At 41.1% G+C, this 18,287-nt stretch overlaps 1 protein-coding gene across 2 annotated transcripts; it reads right to left on the bottom strand.

The window, feature by feature from the left end:
* Nucleotides 1-1,402: 1,402 nt before the first annotated feature.
* On the bottom strand, nt 1,403-16,828 carry GATM (glycine amidinotransferase). 2 transcript variants are annotated; one of them, XM_032623976.1, is made up of 9 exons: nt 16,648-16,828; nt 14,943-15,161; nt 8,752-8,947; nt 7,716-7,906; nt 6,595-6,732; nt 6,286-6,450; nt 4,937-5,000; nt 4,359-4,475; nt 1,403-2,165 (listed from the first exon to the last, which is right to left on the bottom strand). In XM_032623976.1, the coding sequence occupies exons 1-9, from the start codon at nt 16,714-16,716 to the stop codon at nt 2,053-2,055; spliced, it is 1,272 nt and encodes a 423-aa protein (XP_032479867.1). In that variant the 5' UTR covers nt 16,717-16,828; the 3' UTR covers nt 1,403-2,052. The 2 variants fall into 2 exon arrangements, with proteins under 2 accessions (XP_032479867.1, XP_032479869.1); XM_032623978.1 differs by lacking the exons at nt 14,943-15,161; nt 16,648-16,828 and adding an exon at nt 9,042-9,178.
* Nucleotides 16,829-18,287: the final 1,459 nt, after the last annotated feature.

Below are 18,287 nucleotides of genomic sequence, written 5' to 3'. Positions count from 1 at the left end.
GAAGCCAGTTCCTGAAAGAGGAGAGAAAGATTAGAATCTAAGGACAGTTGTGTGGATTAGACCTGGTCAAAAGGTTCACCTCTTTCTCTTCAGTAGTGAGAGAAGTGTCTTTGTAGAGGGTTGAGAAGTACAGTTGAGTGCTGAGAGGAAGACTCAACTTTTCTCTTTAGAAGCTTAGCTAGTACAGGCAAGGAGAGAAAGAATTTAACCAGGGAATGCAAATGCAGGTAAATCTATAGAGAATTGGAGCAGAAAAGCTGAGGGAATTGACACCTGATGGCCTCTATTTTCTCTGTGAAAAATGAAGCAATATGATAAGAGAACAAAGTGAAGGTCTGGAAGAGCCACTGAGGAGAATGTGGAGGGGTGTGTAATAGAATTGCAGAGTAGTATTTAGACCCAGGAATATATCCCCTAACTGTGCACCAATCCACGTGATTGTAAGGTTTCTTTTTTTTGCGGGCCTCTCACTGTTGTGGCCTCTCCCGTTGCGGAGCAACAGGCTCCCGACGCACAGGCTCAGTGGCCATGGCTCACAGGCCCAGCCGCTCCGCAGCATGTGGGATCTTCCCGGACTGGGGCACGAACCCGTGTCCCCTGCATCGGCAGGCGGACTGTCAAGCACTGTGCCACCAGGGAAGCCCCTGTAAGGTTTCTTAAGCAGGATTCAGTCGAGTGTAGAATGGGCAGGTATTTCTGTGGTGTGTGAAAAAAGACACTAGGCTACAAAGGCACGGTCGAAACCCACGACCACTTCAAAGTACACCTCCCCCCATTCTCACCCCACAGATTTTTCATGGGTCAAAATACTGAGTATCTAGAGAATGGAGACTTTTTTCCTCTTCTGGGGCCTAGGATTAGTCCCTTATATTCAGAAGACATTCAGATATTGTTGACTGATTGGATTAATTAATAAATAAAATCTGACTCTGCTAAACATTTCTGAATACAAGCATTAGGTTTAAATTTTTATCTACTGGAGGTGAATATATTGAATAATTCAAAGCATTAGAACACTGTTCCAAGAGCTATATTCCCATAATTTACTTATGCTTAAAATGATTAGACTGATGCCAAACTCTAATAAAACCCATTCTGTAACACAAAAGTTTATTAGAATAAAAATACATGTACCGTATCCAATGTTAAAATTATTTCACATCGCATGTAGGTTTTACCTCCATTAGTTTTTTTTTTTTAATGCTTTTAAAGTCTGTGCTTTAAATAATTTGCACATCTGTAAACAAATCTTAGATTACCAAAGATGCAATGTATCCACTAGATACTGAACATCAAAATTTAGGAATTGGAACTGATAGTTATATCCTATTGCACTAAATATTCCTCTAAAATTCTGGACAAAGAAGAAAAAAGAGATTAAAATAAATCACTTGAAATGAGGTAAGTTGTACGAAAAGGTTTTTAATAGCAAATATCACCAATGTTGAGATGAGAATATTAAAAATATTCATGGAAAATTCACTTAAATGTTTGCAATAGTCTAGGTTATTTTTAAAAACAAAAAATTAAAAATTCCTTATTAGAAAAAGAGACAATTACTGGTTCTATAAGATCTGTATACATTCTGAGTCTTTTATTTAGAAAAAAGAAGTGATACAAACATTCACAAGTTTAGAAAAAAGAAGTGATACAAACATTCACAAGTTTAGCAAAAAGGAAAAAAAAGTGACTATTAGGACTAACATTTCAAGCTGCCTTTTGGAAAGAAAATTAAAAACAGAGGTAGATGGTTAAATATATTAGTAGCCAAGTTACTCAAATGACTAATTTTTGTTTTGGTAGACATTCACCAAATTTTTATGCTTGAAGCCAAACAGTAAAATATTTAGGAGAAGAGAGTAAGATCTAGCACAGGTTATTTTCCTTTTATCAAAGAAAAATAATAAAAATAAACCAGGCTTAAGACCCCTGTTATGGATATGATTGTATAAAGCACTACAGTTCATGCACTTTTTAAAGCAGGAGAATGAACCTTATCCCTAAGCTTCCTAGTTTTATTTGAGGCCCAGCCCCAAGCCCCAGCAGGCCTGGTCAATCAAAGTAGGACTGTAGGGTGCCTCGGCGCCGGACATCACAGGTCCAGCAGTGGAAGCCTCCTCCCAGGGAATTGGCATTACGAATGTTAACCTTAATGGTACTGATACCTGCATGGAAAGAGAGAGACGTGGCCAGTTAGATGGACTCACATGAAGATTCTTCTATAGAAATGAGCCTAAAAATGGGTAGGAATACTGTGGTTCTAACCCATAAGTCCACCCCAGGATAGTCTTTCAATTTTATTCGTCAATTATATTTCATCTGATCTATTCCACTGCTAATATAAAACCTTCACCAGAAAGTCAGCAGAGACTCTGAAGTCTATTTTGTTCTACTGACTATTCACAAGTCAACAGGTTTCATGAGCGGATATATCTGACAAACGTTCAGAAACAATCCAAATAGTAAAATTTCAAGGCCTTTTAGAATTATGCTTTAACTACTTTGTCAGACTGTTTCTAATTTTACCATGTCAATTTAGTAAGAAAAGTATAATTTAGCCAACCTGAGAAGTTGACTTTACCTGCCCACATACAAGCAGAGTTTATCTGACATAATTAGCTTGACCAGGCCACCTTAAGGAAACAATGGAACAGAGTTCATCTGGGTTGTATGGTCATACAGGTATCAGAGCTACTCAGGCAATTAGTTTAATCCAGCACCATTTGTATTAATATGGTTATGATGTACATGGCCCAGTCAACCAATGGTATTTTGGAAGAATCTGTTGTGTTTGGCATAATGGGGTTTTAAAAAGAAAATCTATTCTCCTCTCTCAAGGAATCCATTATTTTGAGAGGAAAGCTAAGCTACAGAGTTGCTAAAGGGTCCACTGGTATAGTTAGAAAGGCAGCATGAGTCATCTGGAAAGCCTTTCATGAGAAAGTAAGACTGAGCAGGGCTTTGAAGAGTAAAAACAGGGTTTGGACACGGGCTCAGGAGTGGGCTTGGGATAAGAAGTGGGCTTTTGGGCTTCCCTGGTGGCGCAGTGGTTGAGAGTCCGCCTGCCAATGCGGGGGACGCAGGTTCGTGCCCCGGTCTGGGAGGATCCCACATGCCGCGGAGCGGCTGGGCCCGTGAGCCGTGGCCGCTGAGCCTGCGCGTCCGGAGCCTGTGCTCCGCAACAGGAGAGGCCACAACAGTGAGAGGCCCGCATACCGCAAAAAAAAAAAAAAAAAAAAAGAAGTGGGCTTTTAACAATGAGCATGTGTTTCTTGCTAGAAAGACATATCTATCTTAGTCAGATGGCTAGAGCCATATAACCTTGAACTGGAGAGAATTTAATTTGCTTTAACAAGTTCCCTATGTTCAAAAAGACTTTATTAAAAACAAAATTATAAATCAGATATTTGGTACTTAATAATATTTTAAGTTGAGAAACAATAAAATCTTAAAGGACAGGAAACTGAACCCAAGCAACTGGCTTATTTAACAAAAGCCACGAAAAAAAAAGTGGGATAGCATTACAGGTGAAATCATTAGATTGGGCTCAATCTAAAACTAATGGGCTAATCTTTTTAAACTGATACTTCATTAAAGAGGGATGTTTCAAAGGGGCAAACAATATCTTCTGAGTAGTACACCTGAAATATAAGACATAAATCAAAACATGACTTGATTTCAATAAGTGTACTGCCTGGCTTTATTTGACACTTAGGATATGTCAAGTAGAATGATAGTGATAAACACACTTCTGCACCCTAATAACAGCGATATGAAAATTCTTTCAACGCTTTTCTCAGTATAGAATAACTGGTCTAAATTTTGAATACCACGATAAGCAAATTCCCACCCAAGTAATAACCAGTTCTGCTTTTTAGTTCAAAGCTGAAATGATTTACTGACATCCTCTATTGTATTTCATTACTTTGTTCACAGTGCTTATCACACAGATAAGTCACTTCTGTATCTGTATCCTTATACATCCTTTAAAATATGTAATGACAAATTACTTTTAAAGGACCCCAACAATTTCTTATTTGGCGAAGGGCCAAATCATCTATATGCTTATCTGCAAAGGGGTAGCTCTCCACACTTGGGCACCAGGAAGTTAGATAAGTCATAGAAGACTGATAAACCTATTGCTCAGGGGGTGTCTAAGGAGCCTGGGATGCATCTCCAACCTTTTGAGGTGGTGACTGTTGAAAACAAGTATATTGTCCACCTACAAAATAACAACTTGGTACTTCTAAAAGGAACAGAAATTTAATTAGATAAATCATACATCAGACCTAGCATGTCATTTCTTCTCATTTAATATTTTTGAATATGAACATGTTTCATTTATGCTGGGTACATACCCAGCTTTTCAAACATCTTTTGAATCGGGACTTCGTTGGCATCCACCATAACACGCTTTTCATCTAGCATTAAGACATTCATGGAAAGCCATTTGGACGACATCCAGAGTGGGTGATCTAAAAATAGCAATAACCGTTAAATCATGTCTGCTGTTATTCTTGGTAAAAGCAAGGATTCAGAAGTGAAGAATATTCAAGTGACAGCTCAATTCTTTCAATAGTTCAGTTTCCCTGTGAAAATTTATTTTAATCTTAAGACTATCTGTAAATGTTATGAATCAATCCATACTCATTACACATTTGAATTTCGTCTTGTTGTCTTTAAAAAGCCATTTCTTGCTTTCCGTCAAATTGTTTTGTACTGATTTTTCCTGTCTTTTCATTTTCATTTTCTATGGAAGGAGAGGTTGTGAACACAAGTCCAGCCTTGTTCTAGTACCCGTAGTGCCAAGCACCAGTTTACTGCTTACCAGAGAAATATTCTAAATTGCTAATATGCAGGCTGCTGTCTATAGGTGAAAGATTCTTGGCCACTGAAGTAATTATTTTAGGCTATGAGTATACAAAAGTAAACATACCATCTGGGATGACTGGTATTGGAGGAGTAACTATGGTCCATCCTGCTTTCTTGAAAAGATCAATCTGCAAGACCAAAATAAAAAAAAACCCCCCAAACCCAAAGAGGCTTAAATCTATAGATACTATTCTTATCATTCTTGGTCTCTGATAGCCCTTATGATTAATAATTCTTTTTGAGAAGCTGTCTTCTCAACTGCCAAAATTAAAAAATTAAAATTTCAAAACATTTGGATGATTTTGTCTGAATCTTAGTTAAAATGTACATAAAGTCCTCAGATTGCCAGATTAAAGTTAAAAAGTAACAGAAATGTTAAAGCTTTTAAAAATATTCTTGTGCTTTTCACAGGTTTCAGAGATTTTTTTAAAAGACCAAAGATATTTTCCTTGAGAAATTCTCATTAAAGAAAATGAAAATATTTCCTCTTACTTAGTTGTAAGAAAACAAAATATGACTATGTCAAACCCATAGTCCATCCACTTCATAGTCTGTCACTTTGCGTCTGTGACCATGGTATAAAGACAGATGTTAGGAATATACCCCCAAAGAACAATAACTGTCCCTAGTGACCTATTATAACCCAACCATCCCTAGTTCACATACCCACTTAGTATATAAATTATATTAAATAAATATTTAATAATATATATAATTGATTTATGTAAATTATATATAAATAAATTAAAATGAAGTGAATAAGTAATCTCGGTCATTGGTCTAAATATATAGAATAGAAATGAACAGTGATATGGTAAAATAGTGAATTTTGCAATGGCGCACTGCAGCCCAGCAAATAACACAAAATCACTCACCGCCCAACTGGAAGTAGGGGGCAGCGGGCAGAAGTAGGAGGCTGCAGGGGGGGATAGACCTGCTGCAGTGCAGTGGCTCTGCTCCTCCCCTGCAGGGTGGGCCTGGCTGAAGGGAGCCCCACTGGAGAGGGAAGAAGACACCCACTGCCTAGTGGTGTTACCCCAGACATGCAGAGATCATCTTGTTTGCAATTCATCTGCTGAGGAACCTCGGCTGCAAGTTATGAGATAATACCACGCTGTTCAATAAAGACACACACATACGCACAAACTTGAGGCTCTGACAGCAGCAAGCAGCCAAAGTCAGAGTCTGATGACACTACACTAATTATCACGGCTATAGTGTATATTTCTGAGTGTTGGACATCCTGTAGTAAATATAACATAAGCAATCCAATGTTTGATCATAATAATGTGAGCATTGCTGAATCTGTCGTTTAGAACCATTAGGAAATCACGGAAGGGCTTAAAATAATAGTGGCAATTCCTTCAGTTGCCAAACTCTCTTGATTTTCCAGAGTCCTAAGAACTCCCCTACCTGGTGACATGGTCGGTCAGGATTGGAAAGCACAAGACCGGGCCCAATGATATTGAAGGTGGCATCAATGTGCATCGGATTGGGGTCTTTAAAGGAGATGATATGCACTCTGTAGTCTGGAGCGAGATGCTTACGCATCCATTCAATGCCCATGTAGTTTGTCACCTGAAAATAAAAAAGGAGACATAAACCTATAAAGATTTGGTTCTATGTTTAGATAACTAAAAATAGGATGAAAATATTTTAATTTCAGAAATTTAAAATGTAATAATAATAAAGTGAGAAATTTCCGAGGTAGCCTTTATCAACCTGGCTTCTCTGTGCAAAGATGTCTCTTCCAGCTCGAATGAAGTCAGCAGCATCAAAGCATGGCTCGAACTCAGTCGTCACAAATTTTCCCTGAGCAGCCAATTTGTGTCTGTCTTCTACAGAATGGATGGGGTAATCCTAATTGGAACAAGAATGAACACACACAGTGCCTTGGTTCATGAGGAGATGACTCATAGGGCCTTCATTACTAAGAAAATTAGTTCAACATCATCATTTCCTGAAATACTACGGCCCTGTTCTAGACTGAAAGAGGCATGGGAAGATGTAGGCCCATGCTAAGCAAACCAAAATAAACCAAACCACCAACAAAAAAATTAAAACCTAGGCATGACAAGTTCCTGATACTTGGAAGCAAGTGGTACAGAGGCAGTAATGAAACTGAAAATATTCCATGACCCATCCAATGATTTATGTATCTATCTACAGTATTGAAAATCTGCAAGATGAAGTCATTCTGTTCTTTTGAAAAAGGAAGTTGGCCCTGAGCCTAACTCATACCATAAAATGCGATGCCATGCATCCCCTACCAAATTTGACTGGGTATGCGGTTGGGTAATAGATTCTTTACTTACTTCTGTCTTCAAACCCATAAAGGGTTTAAAGAAATTTTCATTTTTTGATTCTTTCTATAAGTGATCAAATAGTAAGTGATCTAATAACAGACATATACTTCCTTTTACTGTGAATATGGCCTACAGACCAAATTCTTTTTCTAGAAGAGGCTGGAGTTCAGCCTAGTGACTGTTCTGTCTCCACCAATGAATAGCTGTGCGCCTTTAGACAAGTTTTCCTCCCTGTAATGGAATGAAACTACTCCCTTATGAGGTTGTTGTGAAAAATAAACAGGACTGAGGATGTAAATAAAGTACTTAGTTCAAGATCTGGCACGTGGTAAACACCAATAAGTGTTAGCTATTACTATTACTGTTATTATAACTTATCATTTACTCTTATTTTCATCATAAAACAATCAGTTTTCGAAAAGTAGGTCATCTCAGCTTCTGAAATACATAATAAATACAAGGTATCAGAGAATCTCTCAGTCTCTGTGGATTATTTAGAAAAGTTACTAATAAGCTCTCCCATAATTGGGGACTTACCTGGTCATAAAGCTCATCAGCCATTGTGGGCTTAGGAGCTGTTGTCCACTTGGCCCCGCGGCGGAAGTAGTCTTTGATAATTGCTCTGTATGCGCGGTACTCAAAGAAGCGAGCGCGCCAGGCCATGGGAGCCTCGATAATCTCATTTCCCACAACTATCAGGATGTCTCGAGGCATCGCACCATATAAACCTGTCAGGCCAGAAAGTTCCAGAGCAACTTCAGTGATGCTAATTTCCAAGACAGAAGAGTCTATATCATGTGATTTCATTCTTTGGCAAAAAAAATAAAAATTACAGAAAACCTATACGTGTATATGTACATAATTATACGCAAATGAAAAAATATTAAATGATACATGCTAGACTGTTAACATGAATTCTGTGTGGGGATGATGAAGCCAGGCCAAATAGAAAAAAAAAAAAAAGAAAAGAAAAGAGAAAAAGAAGCATCTCTTGTTCAAAGACATCTTGAACCACCAAGTTTTCACCTTTTGTAACTCCTAACAGAGTTTTTCAGGGAATATCAGTACCACAAGATGAAAATTGGGCCAAGGATCACTTATACAACTGTAAATTAGAACACACCGAACTCCGCAACTAAGGAGCCCACCTGCCACAACTAAGACCCAGCACAACCAAATAAATAAATATTAAAAGAAAAACACACACTGAACTCAGGCACAAAAACAATCCAGCAGCAGTGTCAGTTAAAAATAAGATGGGAATGTTTCTGTTCCTCTTTTAATTTCTGTTCTTGAGGAAAATTAAATGGAATCCACTGGTCTTATGTAAGGAAATGCTCATGAAGTTTAGAAAAAACTGCTTCTTTCAAGGAAATTCTAGATTTACAATGGAGTTTAAAATGTGTACATCTAAGTCTTACCAAAAAGAACCAAACTGTTCCTAAATAATCTTTAAAGTTTTGAAGGATTATTAAAACAAAGGGATCTCTGAGAAATAATCAGAGCTTTCTCCTTACAGATTGAGAGAAATAAAATTAAGACCCTAGCAGTTTAAGTATCCAGTATCACTTACCCGTAGACTCAAAATCAGGAGTTTTATACTTCAAGGACCAGTCAATGGTGTCAGGCCTCCTCACTGTCACTCCTTCCATTTTTAAAATATTGCACATTTCTTCAATTTCGGCAACAGCCTTTTTCAAATGATCTTTGGGAAAATGATGGCCCCCATACTTTTGGTAAAAAGTCCAGTACTTTTCATATGTGTTGGCCTAGAACCAGAAGAAAGTAAGTGAAATACTTACAGGAAAAAATTACAGCTCAAGATAGGTTCATAGGTTGTGAACAATTACTTGTATAACTTACTGGAATTGAGACTGAGACCACATCTGGTGCAGTGTTCGTCCCCAGAACCAAGCACACTGACTCTGGGAAGACACTCAATATTTGTTGAATGAAGATCTCTAAATTCTCTGGATGTTTTGAGACCTTTTGTTCCTTCTGCCTGAGATCTCATGCCTTACCACACACAGCATGTCTGCCCTCACGTGGGCTTGGAACGCTCTTGGGCCACTTTTTACATGCTTCATAGACAAAATAGGACATGGATGCTCCCATTAGACAGTCTCAATGAAATCAAATAAGAGAACAAACAAAACAGCTTAAGAGAATAAAAGTACACCTAAACGAAGATAAAACCATGGGCTACCCAGGCATCCCAGAATTCTGTCTAAAAAACAGCACTTCAAGATACTTTGTAGGAAAATAGGACACTGCTCCCTTAAAGGTTAGGGACATACTCTCAACTATGCTTTGTTTCTCTTAAAAAGCCATTATTGATTATTTTCTCATTCAACAGAATCACCACTTGGCAAACCTGTGCAGCGGTACAAGTCTACCTTTAGTGCTTCCTACACTTCCCTGCCAAAGTGTCTCTCCTCACCAACCTCTCTTCTCCCCAATTCATCTAAGCTTTCATAGTGCTTCAGGTCCTTTCACCATAAAAAGAAGTGATTTGAGGGCTTCCCTGGTGGCGCAGTGGTTGAGAGTCCGCCTGCTGATGCAGGAGACATGGGTTCGTGCCCCGGTCCGGGAAGATCCCACATGCCGTGGAGCAGCTAGGCCCGTGAGCCATGGCCGCTGAGCCTGCACATCCAGAGCCTGTGCTCCGCAACGGGAGAGGCCACAACAGTGAGAGGCCCACGTACCGCAAAAAAAAAAAAAAAAAGTGATTTGATAAGCAAATCCCCAAATTTTTAAGTAGCTGAAAAAAAAATCTTAACATTTAGGAAGTGTCCAAGGGTTATACGCATTTTAAAAGACAACTGAATGGAAAGCGGTTGAATGCTTTAAAAAGTCTCAATCAATTTGCTAAAAATTACTATTGAGTTAAGGTAGGTACAACAACTATAAAATACTGGTTTTCAAAAGTGGAAAAGTCTGGAAGGATTCTTCATTCAGATTGTTTTCCATGTGCAAATTTCTCAAATTAAAAAATACATTGGGAAATGTAGGAGACACACGTGGATATAATTTATTAAGACACATAAAGCAGAATTCCAATCAGAAGATCCAAATGCTAAGAAAAAGCCTTGGACCTTCATCAAAAGATTGGCAAAGCAACGTACATTTATATGTTTTAAGTTTTTAAAAAATGTTTAAAGCAGGTATTTTTATTTTATTCTTATTTTTAACATTATTGAAGTATAATTGCTTTACAATGGTGTGTTAGTTTCTGCTTTATAACAAAGTGAATCAGTTATACATATACATATGTCCCCATATCTCGTCCCTATTGCATCTCCCTCCCACCCTCCCTATCCCACTGCTCTAGGTGGTAACAAAGTACCAAGCTGATCTCCCCGTGCTATGCGGCTGCTTCCCACTAGCTAGCTATTTTACATTTGGTAGTGTATATATGTCCATGACACTCTCTCACTTTGTCCCAGCTTACCCTTCCCCCTCCCTGTATCCTCAAGTCCATTCTCTAGCAGGTCTGTGTTAAAGCAGGTGTTTTTAAAGTGTTTCCTTATATCATTGATTAACCAACCACTAGCCCTAATCATGTCCGATAAGGTTTCCATTATTACAAATCAGATAACTTCAGACAGACTATGGTAAGTGCCATAAAGAAGGGGAAACTGGGTAATGAGACAGGCTATCTAGATGTCTAGCTCTTTAATGTCAAAGACCATGTCTCTCCCAGATTATATGTCTCTACTTCCACTTTCACCTCAGCCTGATAAATATCAAACATATGGAAGCAGACCTGCCTCTTGTTAGTTCAATACCTAGGTTCACATCAATTAGGCTGGAGCTGAGCCTGCTGGGGAGGGAATAAGAATCTGAAAAACAGGTCTTCAGCAAACAGGGAGATGCCAGTGAAGCTCTAAAACAGGGGCTGGCAAACTAAAGTCCATGGGCCAAATCTGGACTGCTGACTGTTTATGCAAATAAAGTTTTATGGAACATAGAAATACTCATTTACATATGGCCTGTGGTGGTTTTGCACTACAGTGGCAGAGTTGAGAGTGGAGTAGTTGTGACAGAGACCTATGGTCTGCAAAGCCTGAAACATTAATTATCTGGCCCTGTAAAGAAAAACCTTGCCAAACCCTGTCTAAATGATCAGTTAGTTGCTTTACTTTTGAAGATCTATAGGTAAACAATAAGCTCGATTTCTGGCCCATGAAAAATGTTATCAGAATTAAAAATTTGATTGCTTGTTAAGATCAATCCACTCTTTTAAAAAGCAGAACAAAACAAGAGCACTCTACTGTTTTCTACTCCTAGGAGGTCCTGCAGTAGCAACCAGAGGAGAGGATAATAATGACTCTTTATATTCCTCTCAGACACATCCTGGTACTACTCATCCATTCACCACTTCCTCCTTCTCATGCCAGGCACATCTCTAACAGTCCACGAGGGGACAAGAAGTCTTTGAAAATTTAACACTGGGTGAAATAGTTTCTGCTGCACAGCCATGTTTTCTTGCTGGACACATTCCAAAGTATCCCATGTGACTATTTGTGAAGCTTGCTTGATAAATATAAACTTCCCTGGGAGAAAAAAGTTATTTGAACAAGTGTGAATTCTCTTGTATAGTTCATACTCTGGCTAAGGGTGGACAAAGTCTGAGTGATCAGGCCAGACTACATTTTCCAAGAGATAGTTGGAAATTATTTACACTTCCTTTACAACCCTGCTAAGTAAGTTAGCAATCATTTACCAAGTGTCTGCAAGATAAAAAAACACTATATTAAATGCTTAGCATGGGATGTTTTTAATAATCTGTTGCAGACATGTGGCTGCACTCCTAGAAACCTGATAGTCTTTCAGAGCCTAAAATCCTTTAGGGGTGTTTGCCAAATGAATTTTAAATACTGTCTTTGGAAGGCTAGGAAATCTCAATAGAAACATTATTTATCCAGCTGCAAACTGATATTACCTTAATGTTGATCGACTTTGTATTTTTTTTATTAATTTTTATTTGAGTATAGTTGCTTTACAATGTTGGGTTAGTTTCTGCTGTACAGAAAGTGAATCAGCTATACGTATACACATATCCCCTCTTTTTTGGATTTCCTTCCCATTTAGGTCACCACGGAGCACTGAGTAGAATTCCCTGTGCTGTACAGTAGGTTCTCATTAGTTATCTATTTTATATATAGTAGTGTGTATATGTCAATCCCAATCTCCCAATTCATCCCACTCGACTTTGTATTTTTAAAAGGTCCTTTTATCAAGGGCTTTAGAAAAAAAAGACAAAAGCAAAACAAAAAGCACGTATTTGATGGAAAGTATTCACCATGTTTGCAGAATAAAAAGCCACATAGCTTTCAAAAGTTGTGCTTCCTGATGACTATGTTCCTCATTCCCATAAAATTTTTCTAGCACTTACGTCTTCCAACATATCTTATGCTCTAATTGCCTATAAATGGTTTACTACACTATTTTATATTTCATTGGTCCCAAACTGATTAATATATCTGTGTCATTTTTCTCCAACTAGAAGGTAAGACCTTCTAGTTGGCCATGCGTGTCTTAGATTTAATTTCCTCTCCCTCGATACCTAGTTTCTTATGTGTCATAAAGCAGAAATAACCAGACAAATGAATGAAAGCAATACTGCTAAAGCTACTATTATCTACAATTATTATACCCTCAAGAGACTTGGCAAATTGCATCCATACAACTATAATGAGTTGTAGTTTTGTCCTTTAAAAATAAGTAACATGTAACTTTTACCTTCCTATTTAATCTCATTAGGTAGATAGCAACCCTCTTAATATCTTCATTTTAGTGAGGCCCAGAAATCTGTGGAATCAAGATCACAAGGTCAAATAGCTGATTAACTGAGATTAGCTAATAAGCTTTTATCAAATACCTAATTCAGTCCTGATCTCCTGACTTCAGCCTGGCACACCTTCCAAAAGTCCATGAAATTTCAAAATCTAAAATCATAAATCAAGTGACAAAGAATTCAAAATAATGTCTTAGAATTCTGATTCCGTAAGATCACATGATATAAAAGTCAATTATTCTCAAGACAAATAGAAGGATAAACTATTGTCTGAATTTGAAATTTAATTCCACCCAACTAAAATGGTTCGGGGATGGGACTTCCTTTCAAGAAAAGACTTCAGGGCTTCCCTGGTGGCGCAGTGGTTAAGAATCCGCTTGCCAATGCAGGGGACACGGGTTCGATCCCTGGTCTGGGAAGATCCTACATGCCACGGAGCAGCTAAGCCCGTGCGCCACAACTGCTGAGCCTGCCCTCTAGAGCCCGCGAGCCACAACTACTGAAGCCCACGCACCTAGGGCCCGTGCTCCACAGCAGGAGAGGCCACCGCAATGGGAGGCCTGCGCACCATAATGAAGAGCGGCCCCTGTTCACCACAACTAGAGGAAGCCTGCGCCCAGCAACGAAGACTCAACACAGCCAAAAATAAACGAATAAAATAAACTTATTAAAAAAAAAAGACTTTAAAAAGATCATGCCTTTTTAAAACATGTGGATGATACATAAATTAATCTGTTCATCAAATTTCAAATATCAAAACCAAAGGTAGTTTCAGAACAACTAGAAGAAGTTATGACTTTTTCTATTACCTTCTCTTCAAGGTCTAACTCAAGAATTATTTTCTTCGTTTAGGAAGAAGACTTCCTAACTATTCAGCATTTGGTCATTGCTTTTCCCTTAGCTCGCCTGGTATTTGAATTCAACTGCCTTGCCAGCTAGTTGCCATAAGATACTTAGTATTAGTCTTCATTTCTACGTAATAAACATCATCCCTCTCCAAATGGAAAACAAGTTCTTTTGTGCTAATAACTCTGGAGCCCTGAGCCCACGTGCCGCAACTACTGAAGCCTGCGTGCCTAGAGCCCATGCTCCGCAACAGGAGAAACCATCACAATGAGAAGCCCATGCACCACGCGAAGAGTAGCCCCTGCTCACCGCAACTAGAGAAAGCCCACATGTAGCAATGAAGACCCAATGCACCAAAAAATAAATAAATAAGTAAATTTATAAAAAAAAAATTACTCTGATAGAAGCTAGAGGTGGTTTAGAGAGTGCAGCAAATAGGGGAGACCAGTTAGGAGTTCACTGCAATAGTCCAGGCAGTAGATGAGATCCTGACCTAAGGCAGTAGCAGAGGGATGGAGGTAAGGTTCATTTTGATAAAAGACTTGTTCGATCTTAGAGAATGGATGTGGAGGATGTGACTGAAGGAGAAATAAATAAAAGTTTTAGCTTGAATAAATAAGAATGCCCAAAACTGAAAGGAAGGAATGAAGAACGTCCCAGTTTTGCAGAGTGGCTGGCACCTGAACTCAAATGTGCCATGTTTGAGGTCCAGTGGCAATATCCAGCAAGGAATTTAACGTGTTCATGTGGACAGAATTCAGGAGAGAGATCTGGACCAGAGTGTAGGGGTGGGAGGAAGCTATGAGAACAGCTACAGTGAAATTCTGTTCAGCCCAACATTACAGACCGTAAAGGAAGAAGATGTGAGGAATAGGGAAAGAACTAATATCCCCCCACCCCCCCCGAAACGGTCTCCCCAAACCTGAAGGAGGGAGTAATCATTGGTGTAGATAGTGTCAAATACTGCAGAGATGCCAAGTAAGATATCATCAGCCACTGGATCTGGGTAGTCTTGGGTAAGCTAAAGTGAACACAGTTACAGAGGAGAGTGGGAGCAGAAGCCAGACTGCAGACCATGAGGAATGAACCCGCTCAGACATGTGAAACCCTGGCTTTACCTTCACCTCCACAGTGAATGGTGGAACACAGGCATTTTCTGCTCTGCCCACTATCACTTCCTCTAAGGGGTCCCATTCGTTGTAAGAGGAGACAGGGCAGTCCTTGGGCAGAGGATCAGTGGCCTTGTCGTCAGCTGCACAGGAATTCCGGGAGGAAGCCGTAGCTGCCTGGGTGCTCTGGAAAGTTCGCTGCACCCATCCCCTTACAGTTCTTCCAAGCTTCCAAGAACAAAGAAAAGATTATTGTGTGGTCCTGCACAGTACTTGGGGGAGGGGGAAGTAGAGGTAGGATGAAAACCCAGGATAACACAGCCAGGCATTTAAAATCTTTTAGGAGAATGTAAACCGAGATGTTAGTGGATAGGTGGGTAGTGGGGTTACAGATTTTACTTCTGTGTTTATTTATACATTATCTTTTTATGTATTATGTTAATTGGTATAACTCTTTAAAACTTCTCAGAAGATTTTGTCCCCAAAGACCATACACCCCCATTTATATCTCGGAATGGTTTTCTGCAATCAAGCCTTAAGCAAGTTTCTGCAGATGATGGGTCACCCTTCTTCCCAGAAAACCACAGAAAGTGGCTCCGGATCTCCCTGCCAAGTCCAGCTGGGGGAGGGAGCCTCCTGTCCCTTTCAGTACCAAAGGTTACTAGTATTAGGATCCTCTTCCCCCGCCCCACGCAAATGAAACTATAGAAGCATTTTAAATGACTTTCTCTTTCAGAATAATCAGCTTCAAACCATCAATTTGTCCTCACTGACACACACTTCACATTATTTGGCACTGCAATTATGAGAGAGTGACCAAGTGCCATAGGCTTATTTTACAGATGGTCCACAGTACCCTAGGCAAGATAAGGATTAACTAACCCAGGTACAAACTTAAACAACTAGGAAGGAGATCTAAGAACTTCAAAAAAGGCTTTTGAAAATCTAGAGCCCATAAACTCTAGATCAGGGAGAGTCCCTCATACACTGGGCAAACCTCAACCCCACAAATCTCTATCCGGTTCTGTTAAAAGCCTTAGGAAGGAGGCAGGAGGGGAGCCAGGGTGGAAACTAAAAAGCAGGAGGGAGTGACAGCTGTTCTGAAGCCAGTTGCTGGCGGAAGCCAAACTGCCTGGCTATTCCCGTCCCAGGAGCTAGGGAGGGTTTGCTGCAGGCGCGTGCTTGCATACCAGGAAAGCGGAGGGCAGGACCGGGCAGAAATCTGGGTACAGACCGAACTCGCTCCAACTCCTCTCGCGACTCAGGACTCCACGTTACACTTGGAATGAGCCTGCTCGCTCCCCCTCCGTCCCCGAGTCCCATTTCGCCCCTTCTCCCGTCTATCCACGGTACACGCAAGCCCAACTCTCTGCCCACCCATAGCGATGAGCCGCCAAAAGGCCGCCCTTTTTCACTAAGCGGTGTTGCTTGTCGCCCTCGCCCCCTCCGGCTGGGGAGGGCCGCGCCCCCCGCGCTGACGGCCAACGCAACCCGAGGCGCGTAGACCGCAGCTGTGCCCACTGGGTGTGGCCCCAACGCACGCCCCCTTCCCCTGGAACACCGCCAAGCTTTCGGCAGCCGGCAAAGGCTCCTGAAGCCGAGCTTCCAAGGGGGCCCAGAAAGGACAGGGTCGTGCAAGGCTGGCGGGGGAAAGCCAGGAAAGGAGAGGGGGAAGAGAGCACGCGGCTGCCCGATGAGGCGGCGGCGCACGCACCCGAGACCCGATGTAGTGCACCGCTTCGGCGCCGCGGCTCCCGCCGCGCAGACACCGCACCCGCAGCATCGTCTCGTGCCCGCCTGGTCCACAAGCCGACTGTGCCCAGCGCTCGGCCACCTCCTTCCGAGTGCCCCGAGAGCGCGCCCGCAGCAGGGTGTCCCGGTGCTCGGCCTTTTGTAGACTCGCCCCGCCCCGGCCGCCCCCTCCTCCTCCCGCGCGCCCCCCCCTCCTCCCGCGCGCCCCATTGGCTGCCGGGAGCAGGTGGCGGGGCCGCGGAGCGCACGGCTGCGCGCGGGGCCGCCCGGGAGTTAGGAACGGCAGGGAGAGCGGGGGACGCGGGGTCAAGTCCCCCGGGCTGGCCCTCTGTTAGTTTGTCAGTCCGCCCACTGGTTTCTGCAGAGCTCCGCCAGCCCCGCCCGGGTCCGCCGAACCAGGCCCCCAGTCTCAGGGACGGGGAGGAGGACGCGATTTCTGACGAGTCAAGTAATGATATATACATGTATGGTTTTAAATTTACATTTATAGATTTAAATATGCAAAGCGTGAGTAGAGTCTCACGTTTAAATTCATCTCTGTGCACTGATCCACTCCCCTCATTTTGCAGTGAACGAAACCACCTCAAGTTTAGGTGGCTTCTTAGGGCAACACTGGGATGGAGGCTGGAGGGGACCAAGTCTGGAACTCAGGTCATCCGCTCCCCGGGGTGCTGCGTGGTCCACCCACTAGCCTGTTACGTGTTCTTCGGAATACTTGTCGTTTCATTGTCTTCGGCCATGTGTCCCTGGCTTGAGAAACTCAGTCATGAAAACAGAGATAAATGTGGGCCAGAAATGAGGGAGGACTACAGGGAATTTTTTCCCTTCTATCTCATGTATTTAAATTTTTGTTTCAATTTGATAAAGATACATTTGTTAGAAAAGTAGTTCCCAAACAGTGCAAAGTTTTAATTGCTGCAGATTTGTGCAAAACTAGAGAACTCGGTTTAACATTTATATTGTTAGAAGGAGAGGGGACAGAGAGTATTTCATGTCTGTGCCTACAATATATGTAATTACTTATTTTTAATAAGTAATTCAGAGCTGTCATTTTTTTTCAGATGGGTTCTTTTTTTTTTTTACACCTTTATTAGAGTACAATTGCTTTACAATGATGTGTTAGTTTCTGCTTTATCACAAAGTGAATCAGTTATACATATACATATGTTCCCATATCTCTTCCCTCTTGCATCTCCCTCCCTCCCACCCGCCCTATCCCACCCCTCCAGGCGGTTAGGAAGCACCAAGCTGATCTCCCTGTGCTATGCGGCTGCTTCCCACTAGCTATCTATTTTACGTTTGGTAGTGTATATATGTCCATGCCTCTCTCTCGCTTTGTCACAGCTTACCCTTCCCCCTCCCCATATCCTCAAGCCCGTTCTCTAGTAGGTCTGTGTCTTTATTCCTGTCTTACCCCTAGGTTCTTCATGACATTTTTTTCCTTAAATTCCATATATGTGTGTTAGCATACGGTATTTGTCTTTCTCTTTCTGACTTACTTCACTCTGTATGACAGACTCTAGGTCCATCCACCTCATTACAAATAGCTCAATTTCGTTTCTTTTTATGGCTGAGTAATATTCCATTGAATACATGTGCCAC

Source organism: Phocoena sinus, chromosome 2 (assembly GCF_008692025.1).
Source record: "Phocoena sinus isolate mPhoSin1 chromosome 2, mPhoSin1.pri, whole genome shotgun sequence".
NCBI classification, from domain to species: domain Eukaryota; kingdom Metazoa; phylum Chordata; class Mammalia; order Artiodactyla; family Phocoenidae; genus Phocoena; species Phocoena sinus.
Note: the sequence above shows the minus strand (reverse complement) of the source record. Positions and strands in the feature narration are given on the sequence as shown.

What these genes read in the sequence shown, in the direction of transcription:
- GATM (XM_032623976.1), bottom strand. Translation starts at nt 16,716, where the DNA reads ATGCTGCGGGTGCGGTGTCTGCGCGGCGGGAGCCGCGGCGCCGAAGCG. An exon ending in TGCACTACATCGGGTCTCGG is followed by an intron (nt 15,162 to 16,647) that starts GTGCGTGCGCCG and finishes TGTTCTTGGAAG; the next exon opens with CTTGGAAGAACTGTAAGGGG. An exon ending in CTGACCGACCATGTCACCAG is followed by an intron (nt 5,001 to 6,285) that starts GTAGGGGAGTTC and finishes TTGGTCTTGCAG; the next exon opens with ATTGATCTTTTCAAGAAAGC.